This window comes from Rhinolophus sinicus, chromosome 8, assembly GCF_057876585.1.
Source record: "Rhinolophus sinicus isolate RSI-liver-muscle chromosome 8, RSI-T2T, whole genome shotgun sequence".
NCBI classification, from domain to species: Eukaryota; Metazoa; Chordata; class Mammalia; order Chiroptera; family Rhinolophidae; genus Rhinolophus; species Rhinolophus sinicus.
In genome coordinates this window covers 8,448,145-8,465,334 of record NC_142508.1, presented here as the reverse complement: position 1 = coordinate 8,465,334, position 17,190 = coordinate 8,448,145, and the positions used below count along the sequence as shown (strand labels likewise).

Below are 17,190 nucleotides of genomic sequence, written 5' to 3'. Positions count from 1 at the left end.
ACCTGTACTTTCTGTACGATAGTATTTCAATGTACAATAATAACCTCCTTTGATTCGGTATAGTACCAATTATGAACATACTACTTTTCAACAGTATCATGAGGAAGCTAGGCTTATCCCCTTCCCCAACATGTATAATTTCATTGAAAAGGAAATTAAGATCCCAGAGTTCAAGGCCACTCAGCTGAAAAGTAGCAGAGCTGAGACTTAATCTGGGTCTCTTGGGCTCCCAAATTTGTGCTCTTTGCATGACATTTGCTTTTCCTCATTTGCATTTACACTTGACTTCCTGCTCTCAGAGGAAAGGCACTGGCTAAATGATGGCTGGAAATGAATCTTTGGACGCGCTGTGTAACTGACACAAACCAAAGCAAGGAGCTGACTGGATAGTTTCTGAGGTTTTTTCCGGCTCTGAATGTATAAAAATATAAAAGCCATGCATAGTTGCTTTGTTAGCTGTTTAGTTTTTCATGTCTATCAATTATGTAGAATTTAAGAAAAGACTCAGTGTAAAACTTGAAAGAAAATAACCCGTAGTTTTAAACCTTTTACCTGTGGCCTTAGGGTGATAAATTTACCAAAGGCTGCGTTTGCATTTCAGACAGATTATGAGGGCCAAGCCAAGAAACTCCTGGAACTGATGGAAAACACAGACGTCATCATTGTTGCCGGAGGAGATGGGACGTTGCAGGAGGTATGGCCGTTGTGCTGTTTGAAACCGTTTTGGAGACGAGGAAGTTGGGAATTAGACCTTAGAGTAATAGCATAATGTGGTTTTAATTTAAGGAAATTCTTTCTTTGTAACCTATTTTTTTAGGATTGTTTCTTCTTAAATAAGTATAGTGTTATGTTTTTCTCATGCACTTTTATTTTGTTGCTTTGTATAAACTCTATACCCAGTCCATAGAAGGGTTTTTGTTTTATTAAATTTAAGAGTGACAAAATTGAATAAAACAGGAGACAAAATGGTGGTGTGTACGATATGTTTTGAAGACTCCTGTGAAGTAGCCCTATTATGGAATCACAGTTTTTGTTATGAGGGATGATGCGTAGAAAATACAGATTCCCTGGAATGCACCTCTCCACTCTCCCTTCATTTCTGTCCCATGTGATGTTATCTCCTAGTAGCACACTTAGAGGCAGAGGTCTCCATGTTCGCATGCACGCATCTGCCTTTGTTCTAACAGCACATAGCCTTAAGTGCTTGTTTTGGTCAGGTAAGGACAGTAAGTCTATTTCCCTCAAGTGCTCTTCTTGTCCAGGGCAAGACTAGAACCTCCATAGTATATTGGAAACCGCTAAGGAGGGCAGTGCAGTGCCCCTCCCACTCTGTCAGCCATCCTGTGTACATAATTCACATCCGTACCTCATTTCCATGGCCTGTTGCTTCCCTCGCGGGTTTCATCAGGGTGGAGAGAGGAGCCAACCACAGACTGCACTATCCTATGTTTGACTTGGCAATGATGTGAGCCTTCCTCGGCTGCTTTTACAAAGGCTGTGCTAATGATCTTGTAATTGTCTTTATGGCTTCTTAATGAAGTGTGAAGAATACTGATGGCATGGCAGCCGAGAATGAAGTAGACCTCTTGACAGCCCCGTTTCATCCTAACATGCAGTGAGGCAGGAGAGGAAGCAAGAAGAGTGGTGTCGGCCTTTACTTTACAAAATGTTTTTAAGAAAGATACCAAATTGTGTGTTTGGTATAATCCAGTCATCAAAATATGCCCCAATGAATAAAGAATTAGAAGGAAATATTACCAAAATATAAATAATTGATAAATAATTGATTAATGGTGGTTATCCTGTCTGGTGGGTTTATGAGAAAGGATTTTTTTTCTTCAGGTATTTTTCAGTTTATATAAGACATTGTACTATATTTTAGAAATAAATTCTGTAAAAATTCAAATTAATAATGTCTTTTCATAAAAGGGCTACTATCCCCTGTATCTTTATATTTATCAGTAAGAAATATTTATTGAGAGCAGACTTCGAAGTGTAGCAGTGTGATTTTTTTCTTATATGTGCACTGCACTGGAGCAGACTAGGGAGGGTCTTTTGTATAATTGATGTGAGCAGCACATTTATACCCATCTTATAGAACTTAAAACAGAATTTTGCTAATGTAATGTAGAGATTTTATAATTATTTTCTTAGCCTTTGTTGTACCACGGACTTTAGGACAAGAATAAAATTTAATTTAGCTCTGTCCTATTGGAGGATATTACATGTTTTAAGAGCCAAATACGTCTTTTGGCATAGTTTTTAGGAAGAAAACAGGAACAAGTTTGTGGTCCATGAAAACTGAATCCAATTCTTTTATGATGAAGGAAATAGACAATGATTATAATTTTTTTTTAACATTTGTAGGTTATTACTGGAGTTCTTCGAAGGGCAGATGAGGTAAGCTTTTAAGAAGAGTCATTGCATCTCAGCTTTCACATTGCTCTTCTTTTTCTCTCTCGTTACTTCCTTCTTTTACCTTTTTTCCCCATTTTCTATTGTAAGGAGAGCATAAGTTGTGCTTCCTTACATTTTAGAAAGTCAAGTGACTTAGGACACTTATTAACTCATGCTAGACGTTTCTGCTTTGGGAATCCAGAGGATCTAACAGCTTTTACCAAGAGTTGTTTAATATACACAAATTTCCCCTAGAATTTTTCAAAGGATTCCTTGTAAATAATTTGTGGTATATTCATATATTGGAAGCCAAACAGAGGTTAAAAGGAATGAAGTAGATTTATAAATATCTATATGGTTAAATCTAAAAAATATTCAGGAAAAAGGCCAGGTTGCCAAAATATGTCATGCATTTCTACCAAGTTTTAAAATTCAGAAAATAAACAACCTGTTAATGGATGCCTAAAATAATGTAGTAAAAGAATAACAGGGTGGCCGGTTAGCTCAGTGGGTTAGAGCGTGGTGCTAATAACACCAAGCTTGCCGGTTCGATCCCCACATGGGCCACTGTGAGCTGCGCCCTCCTTAAAAAAACAAACAAACAAACAAACGAAAACAAACAAAAAACGTGGATGGAAAAGCACCACACCAACCTCAGGATAATGGTTTCCTTTGGGAGGAGAGAGAAGAATAGGATGAGAAGTGACTTCAATTGTATCTGTATCATTTTATTTCTTAAAACATCTGAAGCAAATATGGCAAAGTGTAACATTTGTTCAATCTGAGTTTGGGGTGTGTGTTTGTGACATTATTTTAAACACTTTTTCTGCTGTAGTTTAAAATATTTTATAAATAATAGCAAGAAAGAAGAGCCTTCCCTGTCTCTTTGGTAATAGTAGATTGTCCTCAAAATCATCTTTGGGAACCTTACAGAGTTTCTTTATTTGTGGCATTTAATTAATTCAAGAACTATGCCATTAACTTCTGCTACTTGAACTTGCTTATTCTCTTTCCCTTATTTATACTTGAGATAGTTTATAAAGCACTTTCACCTGTCATCAGTTATTGTACATATATTAGATATTTCTAATGGTGTGAACACTTTTTCAGATAGTGGAACAATATAACACTATCTTTATAGTAGTACATTTATCTAATATCTTTAAGACCCTTTTTTCTTAACCAAATTTCTCTTAACTAGTTGCTATTAATGAGTACCCAAATATTTCTTCCAGATTCAAAGTCATGTTGTTTTCATGGACTCGTTTTGGAAACTGCTCACTTATTATTACCTGATTGCTGGCCTCGGGTGTGTGGCAAGGGGAATGGGGGACAGGCCCAGGGTCATTTACAGTTAGTTACTTGTCGTAGTAGGCATATCTGTGCCTCTCTGTTCAGCCTGATTTTCTGACCATAAACAATAAAACTTTCTTCTTCTTCTCCCCCTCCCCCACCAGGCGACCTTCAGTAAGATTCCCATCGGATTTATCCCCCTGGGGCAGACCAGTAGTTTGAGTCATACCCTGTTTACCGGAAGTGGAAACCAAGTCCAGTAGGTTGTCAATGTGGGGTGTTAGCATTTGTGGGTGACTCTGGGAATGGAAAATTCGCCTGTGTGAATGAATATTTGTTTTGAGTTTCGATAGCCTGCAGCTTCAAATCATTGAGAGGAGGACTCAGATTGGAGTTTAATCTTTCAGATCATTGGGAAGGTTCCCTGTTGGCTTGTGGGACCCTGGTTGATCTAATATGAAGTCACCAGGTCAGGTATGGAGATGAATACTGGTGCCCTTTGGTCAGTTAGGAAGATAGCCTCCCTGATCAGACTGTTTTTATGCTTTTACATGGTAAGATTTCTCTAGTGAAGGCCAGATTTGCACCAATCATTTGTTTGCTTTAAATATTCACGACGACAAATAGCAGGTCCCTTGTGAAGACTGAACTGGTAGGTTATCTTGGCTTCATTATCTCAATAATGTAAGTAGATAAAACAACTAAATGCAGCCGCATCCTTTTGGCAGTGCCTGACGTGGAAGGCACTATGGGTGAGGCAGACCGGCAAAGCAGTGCAGCCCTGACGTCTGAATTAAATTGCGTGAATCGCACAGTGTCTTCAGGAGTCGGGCAAGTTGTTGTGACTGCCCATTCCCCTCCAAAGTGTGATGTAGACAGAGTTCTAGTCTTTCAAGTAGATAGGAATCTTGAATCTGAGTCCTGCCTTTGGCAGTGATTAATACTATAATCTTGAGCAAATCGTTTCTAGGCTCTCGTTAGTTGCCTGATCTTTAATGTAAACTTTGTGACATTTTACGGGAGGTCAATAAATAAAGATTTGTTGGATGAATTAATTAAAATCTCCTCACATTTCTGGTTATAACCTTCTAGCATCAATAACAATAATAATAATTCAGGTGATTTTCTGCTTTGAATTGTTTTTTCTGCCTCTGGATTTTGGTTAGGCTAGTTTTATGGATTCATTTTTGCTGTTGTAATTTTAGGAGTTATCTTACATCTTTGAGCAATTCTATATGTATATATATACTTTTATGAAGGCTTTGGCCTATATGTGAAATACTAGGCATAAATGTAGACGTGTGTCAGGCTTCCATTAAAGTGTTTGTCATGCTTCAAGCCCTAATCTGTTGGGTAGTATTCAGCTCTTTACCAATTATCCCAAAGCGACATTTCAGTTCACCCTACTTTTTATTCCCCGTTTAGATTTCTGAGGGGCAGTAGGTATGACAAACAACAAATTACTCAAACAGTTTGACTTATCCGAGGTAAATCCTGTCCGGTTTGGGTCTTGGTCATTTTAGAGAGCTAGGCTTTCCCTTCATGTCAGTAAAGATGATTTGAACTGCTCAGCTAAGTTTCCCAAGTACGTCTGATTCCGAGGTAGACCATGCTCCTGGCAGAACCCCTTGCCGATGCAGAAGCCAGTTTGCCCGCAGTGTGGCCACCCCCAAGGTCGGAGATAGCCTTCAGGTGTTTGGGGAGCTGATTTCCCCCTGTAGTTTAGCTAGTGGTGGTGTTGCTTCTATTTCTCATTTAAAGATTTCCAAAAGTTAATTTATAAGCATGCTCCAGGGCTCTTAGGTAATTAAGCAAGTCTGCTCTGGGTTCAGAATTTTGTAGACCTCTTAACATGGCAGATGCCTGAGGCTATTTGAAAGAACAAGGCTTTGCTTTTCGGCGCTGCTGTCAAGATTTGTTGTACCACAATTAGCGTGGAAGAAAAAGGAATCTTGAATTTGGAATGTTGCAGGTAAATAATCATAAAACAGAGAGATTAAATTTTATGTAATCTCTCTGAGCCTCAGTTTCCTCACCTATATTTATCAAATGCACACTAATAGTACTTATTTCAGAGGATTTGTGAAAGAGCCAAAATAAGGACTAGTTAGGTAAACATATACTTACTTAGTAAACTACTTGATATGTTGAAGACTTCATGCATATTTATTGAAAATTTATTCAGGCTTTGCTTTTTTGCACTGCTGTCAAGATTTGTTATACCACAATTAGCCTGGAAGAAAAAGGAATCTTGAATTTGGAATGTTGCAGGTAAATAATCATAAAATATAGCTGCTCCGTGCTATGGTGCTACTGTATTTAGAACTTGCAATTATTGCTGGAGAATGATAAATTCAAGGTTGCATTTCAGCTGTCTTCAGCCAAGCGCTTTTGAACAAAGTTAATAGCAAAAGCCTTTTTCAGTTGCAGCATTTGTTTCTAAGTCAGTCTCTCAAAAGCACTTCCTACCCGTTACTCTCAGTGTACCAGCTACCTCTCAGAGTAAGTGCAGTGCCTTGGGATCCTTCCTACGAGTTTCCTTCCGAATTAACATAACCATATCAGATTCATCTAAACCTGTGGTCGTGCTTCTTGTTTTCTCCTGAATTGAATCTATCTTTCTAAACTGCTACCTACTTTCCAGATAGTATCTGTACTGGAAGGCAATAGTGGGATAAAGACGTTTTGATAGAGAAATATGAGAAAGTAAAGTAGGCGGTTTGTTATGTTCCAGCTTGCTTCTAAGGAACCGAGAATGTGATCCAAGCATTTGCGTTAACGTGTATATTTTTGGAGTTTTAAAGTATCTTCAGTTGTACCTGACTGTTAGCAACGTGGATGCGAGTGGAGAGATTCCTGACTTAGCTGTTGGCACTTTTAGCCTGATCACACCGCTGGGCAGGACTGTAGAGCACTCAGGTACCAGAAGGGAGGCTGTCCTTCGGGAATCCCTAGTCATCCATTTGGTGCGTCCAAAGCCACCTCACGGTGAGGAGAGCACACCTTTGGAGCTAGAGCACAAGTCAAATTCATTTTGCCCCGTGCCTGCTCTGTTACCTGGGGAATTTTACTTAGTCTCTCTGAGCCTCAGTGTCCTCACCTGTGTTTCTCAAATGCACACGAATTGTACTTATTTCAGAGGATTGTTAGGTAAACATGTAATTATGCTTACTTAGTAAACTACCTGATACGGTGAAGACTTCATGTGTATTTACTGAAAGTCCATTCAGGATGGAAAATAGTAAATAACAAACAGGATGACTGTATAATCACTGATTCCAGATTCTATAATTAAAGCAAACATAAATCAAAAAGTTAACCCTCTACTGTATTGCTGTTTCACCTTGAAAAGTATTTAAAAAATATATCTTATAGTCATTCCAGTCAACTACCACGGAAAGGTGACTTTTCCTACCAAATTCACGTTATTAGAACTGTACTGAGCAGAAGAAGCTAGAAAGGGCCATATTAGGAAACTATCATTTTTTGCATGGAAATTAATTTGTAAGTGACTCCTGTCTTGTAGCTGTACTTAAACTCCAGATACAATAAATCTTGTACTACTAATAATTATGTATTTTTCTAAAATTTAACTATATAACAATAAAGGCAATAAGATACTAGCATTGCTAAACTTTTATAAAAACATATAATGCTTAGAGATAAATCAGACAAAATAGGTGTAAGGTTTATATGCTGAAAACTACAAAACCCTGAAGAGAGAAATTGAGACCTAAATAAATGGAGAGATATCTGTGTGCATGAATTTTAAGGCTCAATATTTAGATGTCAGGTCTCTCTCCAAATTGCTCTATATGTGTTTAACACAATCCCGATCAGAGTACCACAAGACTTTTTGTAGAAATTGACAAGGAGATTCTAAAATTTATATGGAAAAATAAAGAACTGGAATAGCCAGAATAACTTTGCAAAAGAATAACAAAATGTGAGGACTTACCTTATCCAATTCTAAGACTTACTCTAAAGCTACCGTAATCAAGACAGCGTAGTGTTGGTAAAAGAAAAGACACGTAGTTCAATAGAAGAAAGTGTCCGGAATTGGACCCACACATGTATGGATGCTTGATTTTTTGACAAAGGCCCCACGGCAATTCAATGGAGAAAGGACAGTGTTTTTCCAACAAACAGTGCTGGAACAGTTCAACAACCACATGTAAGAAAATGAACCACAACCCATACCTCATACCGCATGCCGAAAGTAACACGAAATGGATCATAGACTATGTGTAAAATGTAGAAATGTAAATATTCCAGAGGACAGTCTTTGTGACCTTGGGTTAGGCATTAATTTTTTAGGATACAAAAAGCAAAAACCATAAAAGAAGGAAAAAAGATAATTTGGACCTCAGCACAATGGAAAACCGATTTTTTGACGAGCACTGTGAAGAAAATGAAGACAAGCTCCAGATGGGGACATAATATTTGCAAGACGGCGTATCTGATAAAAGACCAATATCCAGAATAGACAGAGAGCTCGCACCACTCAATAATCAGAAAACAAACAGTGTAATAGAAAGAAAGGCAAAATATTTGAACAGACATTTTACCAGAGAAGAGACATGGATGGCAAATAAGCCTGTGTGTGTGTGGGGGGGGGAATCATTATTAGTCATTAAGGAAATGAAAATTAAATCCATTATGAGATGCCAATATGCATCTATCAAAATGGCTGAAACCAAACAAAAAACCCGATGTCATCAACTGCTGACAAATATGTGGAGCAACTGAGACGCTCACACTGGTGGTAGGAATGCAAAGTGGTATGACCACTACAGAAAACAGTTGGGCAGTTTCTTATTAAACTAAACTTACGAGCAATAATTGCACTTCTAGGTATTTACCCTAAAGAAGGAAAGACAGATGTCCATACAAAAACCTACACCTGAATGTTTACAATAGCTTTATGTATAACTGCCCAACACTGGGAACAGGGCCAGTGCCCATCCATGGCGAATGGATAAGCAAATTGTGGTATGTGTATACAGTGGACTAGTCCTCAGCGTTAAAATGAGTCTGTCGATGCATCCAACAACGTGAATGAATCTCCAGCTCATGCTAAGGGTTTTAAAAAGCTGAACTGGAAAGCCTTCATACTTTTAAACTCAATTTATGTGACATTCTGAAAAAGGCAAAACTATAGGTACAGAACACATGGTAGTTGCCAAGAGCTAGTGGTGAGGGGAGTGGGGGGACTGGATTGGCTCCAAAGGGCCATGAAGGAACTTTCTGGGGTGTTGGAAATGTAAATCCTGGTCATGTTGGTGGGTACATGACCAAAGGCATTTGTCGAAACTGTAGAGCAGTATACCTAAAAGGATGAGTTTTACTATGTATAAATTATATTTTAATAATCTGACCTTAAAACAAGTTAAAACATTAAACGAGTCATTCTAAACTCAGATAATTCTACTCGTGTAAGTGAGCACTAGGGAAGAGCTGTTAGTTTCTCCTCCATTTGGTTCAGACTGACGTGGACCTTCTGTGGCTACTCTTTCTCATTGTTCACTCTAGTTACCTACTGACCCCCATAGCCCACCACTGCGGTTCATTTAGGACAATTTGAGTATCAGTAAGGCTAATAACTATAATACAGTGAAACATATCAAATATTTTTAACAGTCTATGAGTTCATAATGATACTAAGAAATATAAAACTGAGAAATTCATTGGTCACTTTTAGAGGACACTAGGGAATCAACTTACCTTGAAAACTGGCCAAGTAAAAAAAAAAAAAATCCAGTATTTATGCTGATTTTCTCATATAACCTGTATTTCAGGGCACCCAAATTGTTGATGAGAAGTTTCTCTTTGTGCACCAGTTAAATTAGAAGGAATAATAGAATTAAAGGGTCACCATTTTGAAGCTCGGTTAATAAATCTAGCCCATGATTATCATTGTTTTCTGTCATCACAAAAAGAGACAACCAGGTTATAGGTACTTGCTGATGGGAGTACGCACTACTGCCTAGAGTATTTTTGCCAGAAACTCAAAGATGAATCTGACACAGATTTTCTGTCCTAGAGAATTGTAGGGAACGTCTACGTCTGGTCTGGTTAGGGCAGATAGTGATGTTTCAGCCAAAATCTGAAGCGTGGGAGTAACCAGGAATACAAAGACACAGAGAGTGTGTAGGTGACACGCTGGGCAAGAAAGATGTGTGATGCGAGTTTACTCATTCCTTCTGCTCCAGGGGCAAATGTCATATGGTCTGGCCACTTGTTGATTTCCTGTTTCTTTCGCTGACTGTTGTGTATGAATGTGCGTCTGACCTTGGCTCTAATAGAGTATGAACCCTAGAGCTGTTCCTAAGCCTGGCGTAGTTTCACGTGCCCTGAATGGAGGTCGAAAGTACATACCTTTTTTTACCTATAGACTTTTCAATTGACTGTCAGAATGTAGGTGGAACGGTATGGTGTCTTTGAACAAAAGAATCAGCGATTAAAATGAAGTACAGCCTAGTAAACGTGGAAAATGAGGGCAGTATGTCTTGGGTTCTGGATTGTATTTTACTAACTCCACCAAATCCTACCCTTTAGATACCCTTTGTGTTGTCAGAGCAAGAAGAAATATTGTTTTGTGAAGTGCTTGAATTTAAAGTGAATGAACCATGTTGTCTATTGCTATTTATTTAATTAGTATGGTATTTTCCGGTGATAAACGTTGGGCACAATGTAGAGAGTCGGTAAATCTTAAGTAAATAAATGATGGGTGCCTTGTATAAACTTCTCTTTGCCAAAGCCTTCTCTTTGAATCCATATCAGAGCCTTCCACTATACTTGTACCAATAATTCTTTTGTGCTCCTTTGTTCTACTTTCTCAGGGTATTTTGAACGACTATGTCTTTTTTCCTGACCCAACTAATAGTACTCTGGGCAGGAGTGAGTGTGTGTGTGTGTGTGTGTGTGTGTGTGTGTGTGTGTGGTGGGGGTGGTGGTGCTTACTTTTCACAGAATGATCATTTGCCTCTTCTTCTCTCTTAGACACATTACAGATGCCACACTTGCCATTGTGAAAGGAGAGACAGTTCCACTTGATGTTTTGCAGATCAAGGTAAGGTCTTTTCCGTAGAGTTTGGAAAAAATTGAAGTAATGCACATAAAACAAAGTAACGGTTTTAATGAGATAATGAAAACAGCAGTCCTCTTCTTACCCTTTCCTATAACTCCCCAGAGAAAAATAATTTTACCTATTTATTTTAGTTATTATCACTAATAAATATGCTTATGATGCTACTTTTAAAAACGGTGTAAAAAAACACATAACATAAAATTTACCATCATAACCATTTTTAAGTGTACAGTTCAACAGTGTTAAATAGATGATAGTAGTTTTTTGATTTATCTCTTGACCTCTTTGTTGTATATAAGAATTCCTCTATTATCTCCCAATATAATTGTATCACTATTTTTAGTTCCTTTGTTGATTGCCTTTGGACCGTAAGTAATTTCTCTACCTAGTATGGTTGTTTTGTGTATGAAAAGAGCTAATAAATATAAAGCACTTAGGACAGTGCCTGATTTCATCTTATCTGTTTGTATGGTGGTTTCCTCTTTGTCCCATGTTCTGCTAAAGGTGAAATATTTCTCATGTCCCATCTGGCCTTGGCAGGGGCTTATCTTTCTTTGGAATTCAGGTCACTTGGTTGTCTTACAGTCTCAGCTCTCTGATGGGCGTAAGAAAAATCATGACTTTGTAGATTATCTGGCTTTTTCTCCTTTTTAGGGTAGGAGCAATGTTCTTTGTAGCTTTCTACATCCTACATGGGAGCAGAACTTCCCATTTTTCTCTTGTATTGTCTAATGCTTTCTTATCAATCTGTAGATGGACTCATGAATTGTTTTAGAAATATATTTGTTGGCTATGCCCCCTGTAAGGGCTAAGAAGCAGTGTCACCTAATAGCAGTGAGCATACCTGGCACCCAGACTCTGATCTCTGAAAACCTTCTCTAATACAGATTGCCAGGATGCTGTGATAGGATGGCCTTCAGAGGTAGGGCGAGAAACAGGGCAAGGAAGTACTCAACAAATGATGCAGACAACACAAAAGACATAGGAACCAGCTTGATGGTGTACTACTGGCCAATTTGGGGACCATTTGAATGTCAAAAAGAATAATGATGATAAAGGATTATATAATACATTAAAAATGAAGGCTCCATGAATCCACACTGATATTACGGAAGAATTGCCAGCTTGTAAATGTAGAAGGAATAACAGAGAATGACCCTTTTGTAATCACCAGTGAAATCACTGATTCAGGCAGAGATCATCAATGGGTGCTAAAACCGTTACCTAAAATGTCGTTGGGAAACAAATATCCTCACAGTATCTCAGATTACTTGATAGTCACAAAGGGAAGATACATTTGACAGTAGAGGAATCTAGCATACACCGCCTACACCAAATGATCAAACTTGGCATCACCAATACAGGGATGGGCCGTGACCGGCTTCCTGTTGAGAAGGATACAGCATCACCTGTGTGGTTTCTTGCCCAAAACATTAACTAACCTGAATCTAACTGAATCTACTAACGAGAAAACAATCAAATCCCGATTGTAGGACAGTCAAAAAATAAAACTTGGTCTGACCTCTTTCAAAAGAACAATGTCATGAAATCCAAACCAAAGTAGGGAGTCTGTTCAAGATTAAGAGAAACTTAAAAAAAAAAAAAAAAATCATAATTAAGTCCAGTATGAGGTCCTGGATTAGAAAAACATCAAACAGTGATAACCATAAGAGATATTTTTGAAACAATGAGAGATATCTTAATATGGACTGTATATTAGATATTATACTTCAATGTTAGATTGCCTAAGGGGGAGAGTGGTATTACGGCTATGTCTGTGTACGTCCTTGTTCTTAGGAGACAAATGCTAAAATATTTAGACGTGATGGGTCACCAAGTCTGCAGTTTATTTGCAAATAACTTAACGACACTGCAAAACGTACACACACCTCAGATAAAGCTAATATGCGGCAATGTCGGCAGTTGGTGAATCTGGGTGACGTGTGTACTTGGTGTTCATTGTACATTTCTACATTTTTTTTTGGTTTGCCATTTCTCCAAAATAAAAATTTTGGAGGGAAGGAGACCTAATAGCCATTCCTAATTCTTGATCAGAATCTTCTCTTTTAAAAGAATTTGATTCCTAGAAAAAAGAGATGGCTAGTCGTTAAGGAGCTATTCCTTCTTCATGAATCCTCCCACCCCTAAAAAAGAGGGCAGGTTCTAAGAAGGCCGAGGGAGCCACGAAGCCAGCCGTTCTCGGAGCAGTCCGCCCTGTGACTTTCCTCAGCTCTGGTCTAACATGTACCAGCAACCTCAGGGTGTCCTCCACAGGCTATGAACATTTTATATTCGTTCAGGTTTCCTGATGTCTATGAAGGAAGGGTCACGCCATGTCATGGTTCCAAACTTCAGTCCTAAAATGCCACTGTTAGTGATAGAGCGTCGGCTGGAAGCCTGTTTGGTGAGCCCACGAGCCTCTTTCCCTTTTCTTTTCCTTTGTTCTTTCGGCAGTGATGTCATGACCTCATTGTGCATCATAGAAGTGATTTAAGTTGCAATCGATTATTTTGCTTTCTTTTGGCATATAATAAAGCTAAATCGTTCTCACAAAATGGAAGGGGTGCGCCGAAAAATTCTGGCCTAGCGAAGTTACTACAGATCAACATCTATGAAGATATGATTTTCAAATAGTGTCATTACCAAAGGAAGTGAATCGGGATATATTTCTCAATAACTAAGTGATTTACTGCTCCTTATTTACATGTGAGAAGTAATGCATTCCAGAGTAACCAGGAATGAACTTGAAATTCTTGACTGTGCTTATATTTAAACATCTCCTGTCTCCTTGGTGTTTGTCTCTTAAATGTACTTACTTTATGAATTGATGAAGCCAATATTAAATTTACAACAGGCTCTGTATATTGATGAAACAGCCCAGGAAGCAGAAAACCTTTAAAGTCAATTCCTAGAAAACATCACACAGCAGCCTGTACTGTAGTTTCTGAGGCACCCAACTAAGCCGGATTTGTCTTCTTTTTTCCTTACTTCTGGAATATGCTTTGAGAATGTGGCGGTAAAGCATTGCGTGTTGCTGAGGCCTGATACCAGATCCTTCTTCTTTTAACAAACCAACCCAATTAAATGTGTAACTGAAGATTCTTTGGAGATAAAAAGAAATAGTCCTTGGAAGCTATAGTAAAGCTTGGAATCTACCATTGAACTTTTCATTTTGTTTAGTGTGCGCTCACATCTCATTGGACTCTCCAGTGAGGAAGGCAAGATGTGTAGGAGTGTCTTATTCAACAGATTCAAAAAACTCATCTGGTCACATGACTAGTTGTGCTGGAGACAGAAGGAGAATCTGGATTTTCTGTCTTAGGGGCCTTGGTTTTTCCTCTTCACTGCTTGTCCAGGTGGTGGTGTCATGCTTGGCACTGCACCATGAGTTTTAAAGGGCATTTTTCCTGCATAGACATCTATAATGCCCAGTACTTTTAACTACTGAAAGATTCCTGGAAGTCTTTCTCGTTCGTTCTTTTTGCTCTTTCAGTCGGACTCTTAGACCCTCCCACTCAGAACCAAGTGAGGAGCTAGAATCTCTCCCTCCCCCCTGTCTTTCATTCCTGGCTGGGTAAATGGCTTCCTTCTGTTACAACCCCACCTCTGATCATTCTCTTAAGATGGTGCTTAGTGCTGCTTCCAAACTTCAGAGCTACTTCTCCCTTGTTTCTCGTCATCTAGAATTCCTAAAATTCCTAGATTAGGCACCTATCTAGTTGACAAGAATTATTTTCTTTTCACTGTTCGTTGAGCTTTTATTCCCACCAGCTCTCCCAGTTAGTTTCTTCTGCAAACCACCAGGCCATTCTCTCAGGGGTTTCCTCTTTCCGGGAGAGTCTCTGAGCTGGGGCACCATCTCTCCTGTGCTCTTAATACCTGGCTGTGTGGCCTTTTGTTTCCGATTTGTTTACTGACCTCTCCATCTCGTAATCTGACCGCCGTCCAGACCTTCACCGGGTTGAGATACCACAGTATCTTAGATACCGTGGTACTTTGTCCATTGGCCTCTACTCTGTCCATCTGACCTTGCTGATCTTTCCTACGCTCGTGTGACCCCAGTAGGGACCAGTCTCCCCATTACTGACCCTCAGTCCTCTTCTGAATCCTGAGGGCTCTATGCCCATTTGGCTGCTAGCTGGGCCTCTGTAGGTCTTTCTACACTCATTCCCTGTCGTCCAGAGCCATCGCCACCCCCAAATCACTGGAATCTTGAGGTTACAAGGCTATTCAGTTCATCTTCACAGAATATTCCTAAAATTCTTCCCCTAGATGAAGAAAGAGAAAAGAGTCTTGAGCACCAGTCAGAAAGTCTCGAGTATTATCTCCGCACTTCACACCCATGCCATGTGCCTTAGAATGGCATTTCCCAAGGAATATTGGGTAGGCACTGTGTCCTCCCAGAGGCGAGTCGCACAGTTAGCAACTCGGGAAGACCATCTATTTCCCCTCTGGAAAATTCGTAACACGCGTTAGCAACTTAAAGACTCTAAGAAGAACTGCCATAAACATAACCTGTTTGGAACCAAGTAAGTTTGGTATTTCCCAACTTATTTCACCATGGAATCTTCTATCGTCATCATCGGCATCATCCTTACTATAGTTAACACGTATAACCATCTTATGGACCGTTGGGGAAATGTGCCTGTAGACACAGCAAACTCACACAATATTGTTTCTCTCCCTTCGTCTAGAACGCCGTTTCTTCTTTTGTTTCTTTTCTCTCCATGCTTCTCCCCAACCTGCCCCAATCTAGGTGCCTTATGCTTTACCATTTTATTTGCTTTAAAATGTGTGTGTATTTTCCCTGCCCGCCCATCTCCTTTGCTCCCCGCACACCCGGGAAACAGTTGCACCTGCTCTGTATTCTCACAACACTTGCTGCAAATCTCTACTATTCGAACCCACTGCACAGTGTTGTTCTTTGTCTGTGTCTGTATATCCCCCAGGGCACCTTGAGCTCTGTGGGGCCAGACGTTGTCTTGGCGCTAGGCCCTAATATACAATACACATTTGGTAATGGAAATCCTATGAGAATGAATGAGTGAGTGATGAGCAGCGTATAATCAGGATGACTCAAAGCCCTGCTGTCTCCCACAGCGTCCGCGTGGCCCCAGGAGACCGGCCTGACTGCCTCCTGTCTCCTCTTAGCTCCACCCCACTCTGTCTAGTTCCCTTTTCCCTATGAACGCAGGTACGGAAAGCGGAAAAGCAAATCTGCGGCCTGAGCAGACACACAATCAAAGAATGAGAGGCCGTGCCTTTCACATGTAGGCCGCCCCTGTTTGTGTGTGATTCTCCTTGAAATCCCTGCCTTGGTTTCGGTGTAGTGGGAACAGGAATGAAACTGGGATTGAAGTGGGAGTGAGGGGAAGCGGTCGTCCTCTGAGGAGAAGACTCAGAAGACTTTCTCCAGCCAGCAGCTTTTTTAGTTAGCTCCTAACTTCCTGCTTATACAGTCGGTTCGTAGAGCTGGAAATCGAGCTGGGTCTGCACCCACTTAGGAAATTCTGTGGAGTTGTGTGTAGCGTTTGGCAGCTCTCGTTAGAATGTGGGGTACTCGCGGGCTTTTGCTACAATTCTGAGCTACGGGAAAAGTCCCTTTTAGAATCCTGGTATATATATTATTTATACTTTAAGGGAAGTCCATCACAGAGCACCAGCTCTTAGGTATGTTTTCTATACATTGCTTATCTCACCAATTAGAAACTTGCTGATTGTAATATGTCTTTGCAATATTTCGCCATAAAGCATTGTCTTAAATCCAAGTCACTTTTTATTCTGACTTGTTATGACACATACCTGGCTGTGTTTTCAGGTATTCAGGTGAAACATTCTAGAGTGCCAGGATTCCGATACTTGAGAGCTCTTGGCCCTCTAAAGAGAAGGCAGGTTTAAATTATCGTTATCGTGGACAAATATATGAGAGAAGAAATTCTCTCTCGGACTACGAACTGGTCCAAGACCCAGCATAGTTAGGTACTCCTTAGTTTACAGTCTGAAGTATGATACTGTGTTCCCTTCCCAATCGATTCATGCGGCCGGATATATAAAAATTAGTTTCCCTTAGAGTACGGTTTCTTCGAGTACTTTCACTGAGCACTCAGAATTAATTTCTTAAATTCTGCACATCCTTTTAGAATTTGCTCTGAAAAGCAGGCCATGATCATTTGCTGGGTACTTACCTGTGGGAATTCCAAGTTATTGTCGTCACTCATTTAAATTACATGTATTTTACTTCCAGGGTGAAAAGGAACAACCTGTGTTTGCAATGACTGGCCTTCGATGGGGATCCTTCAGAGATGCGGGCGTCAGAGTTAGCAAGTAAAGGATTATTATACTGATATGTGATGCTTCAAAAAAGTCTTTTTAATCTGTTCCTCTCTTTGGGGTTTCAACATTCAGTGATC

At 39.6% G+C, this 17,190-nt stretch overlaps 1 protein-coding gene across 3 annotated transcripts in view; it reads left to right on the top strand.

The window, feature by feature from the left end:
- The window catches only part of AGK (acylglycerol kinase), a 75,857-nt gene that overhangs the window by 41,219 nt on the left and 17,448 nt on the right, over positions 1 to 17,190 (top strand). For all 3 annotated transcript variants that reach the window (XM_019749857.3, XM_088799875.1, XM_074315264.2), the window contains exons 6-10: positions 602 to 694; positions 2,368 to 2,400; positions 3,855 to 3,949; positions 10,693 to 10,762; positions 17,025 to 17,104. In XM_019749857.3, the coding sequence (XP_019605416.1) occupies positions 602 to 694; positions 2,368 to 2,400; positions 3,855 to 3,949; positions 10,693 to 10,762; positions 17,025 to 17,104 (371 nt within the window). The remainder of the gene's footprint in view (positions 1 to 601; positions 695 to 2,367; positions 2,401 to 3,854; positions 3,950 to 10,692; positions 10,763 to 17,024; positions 17,105 to 17,190) is intronic.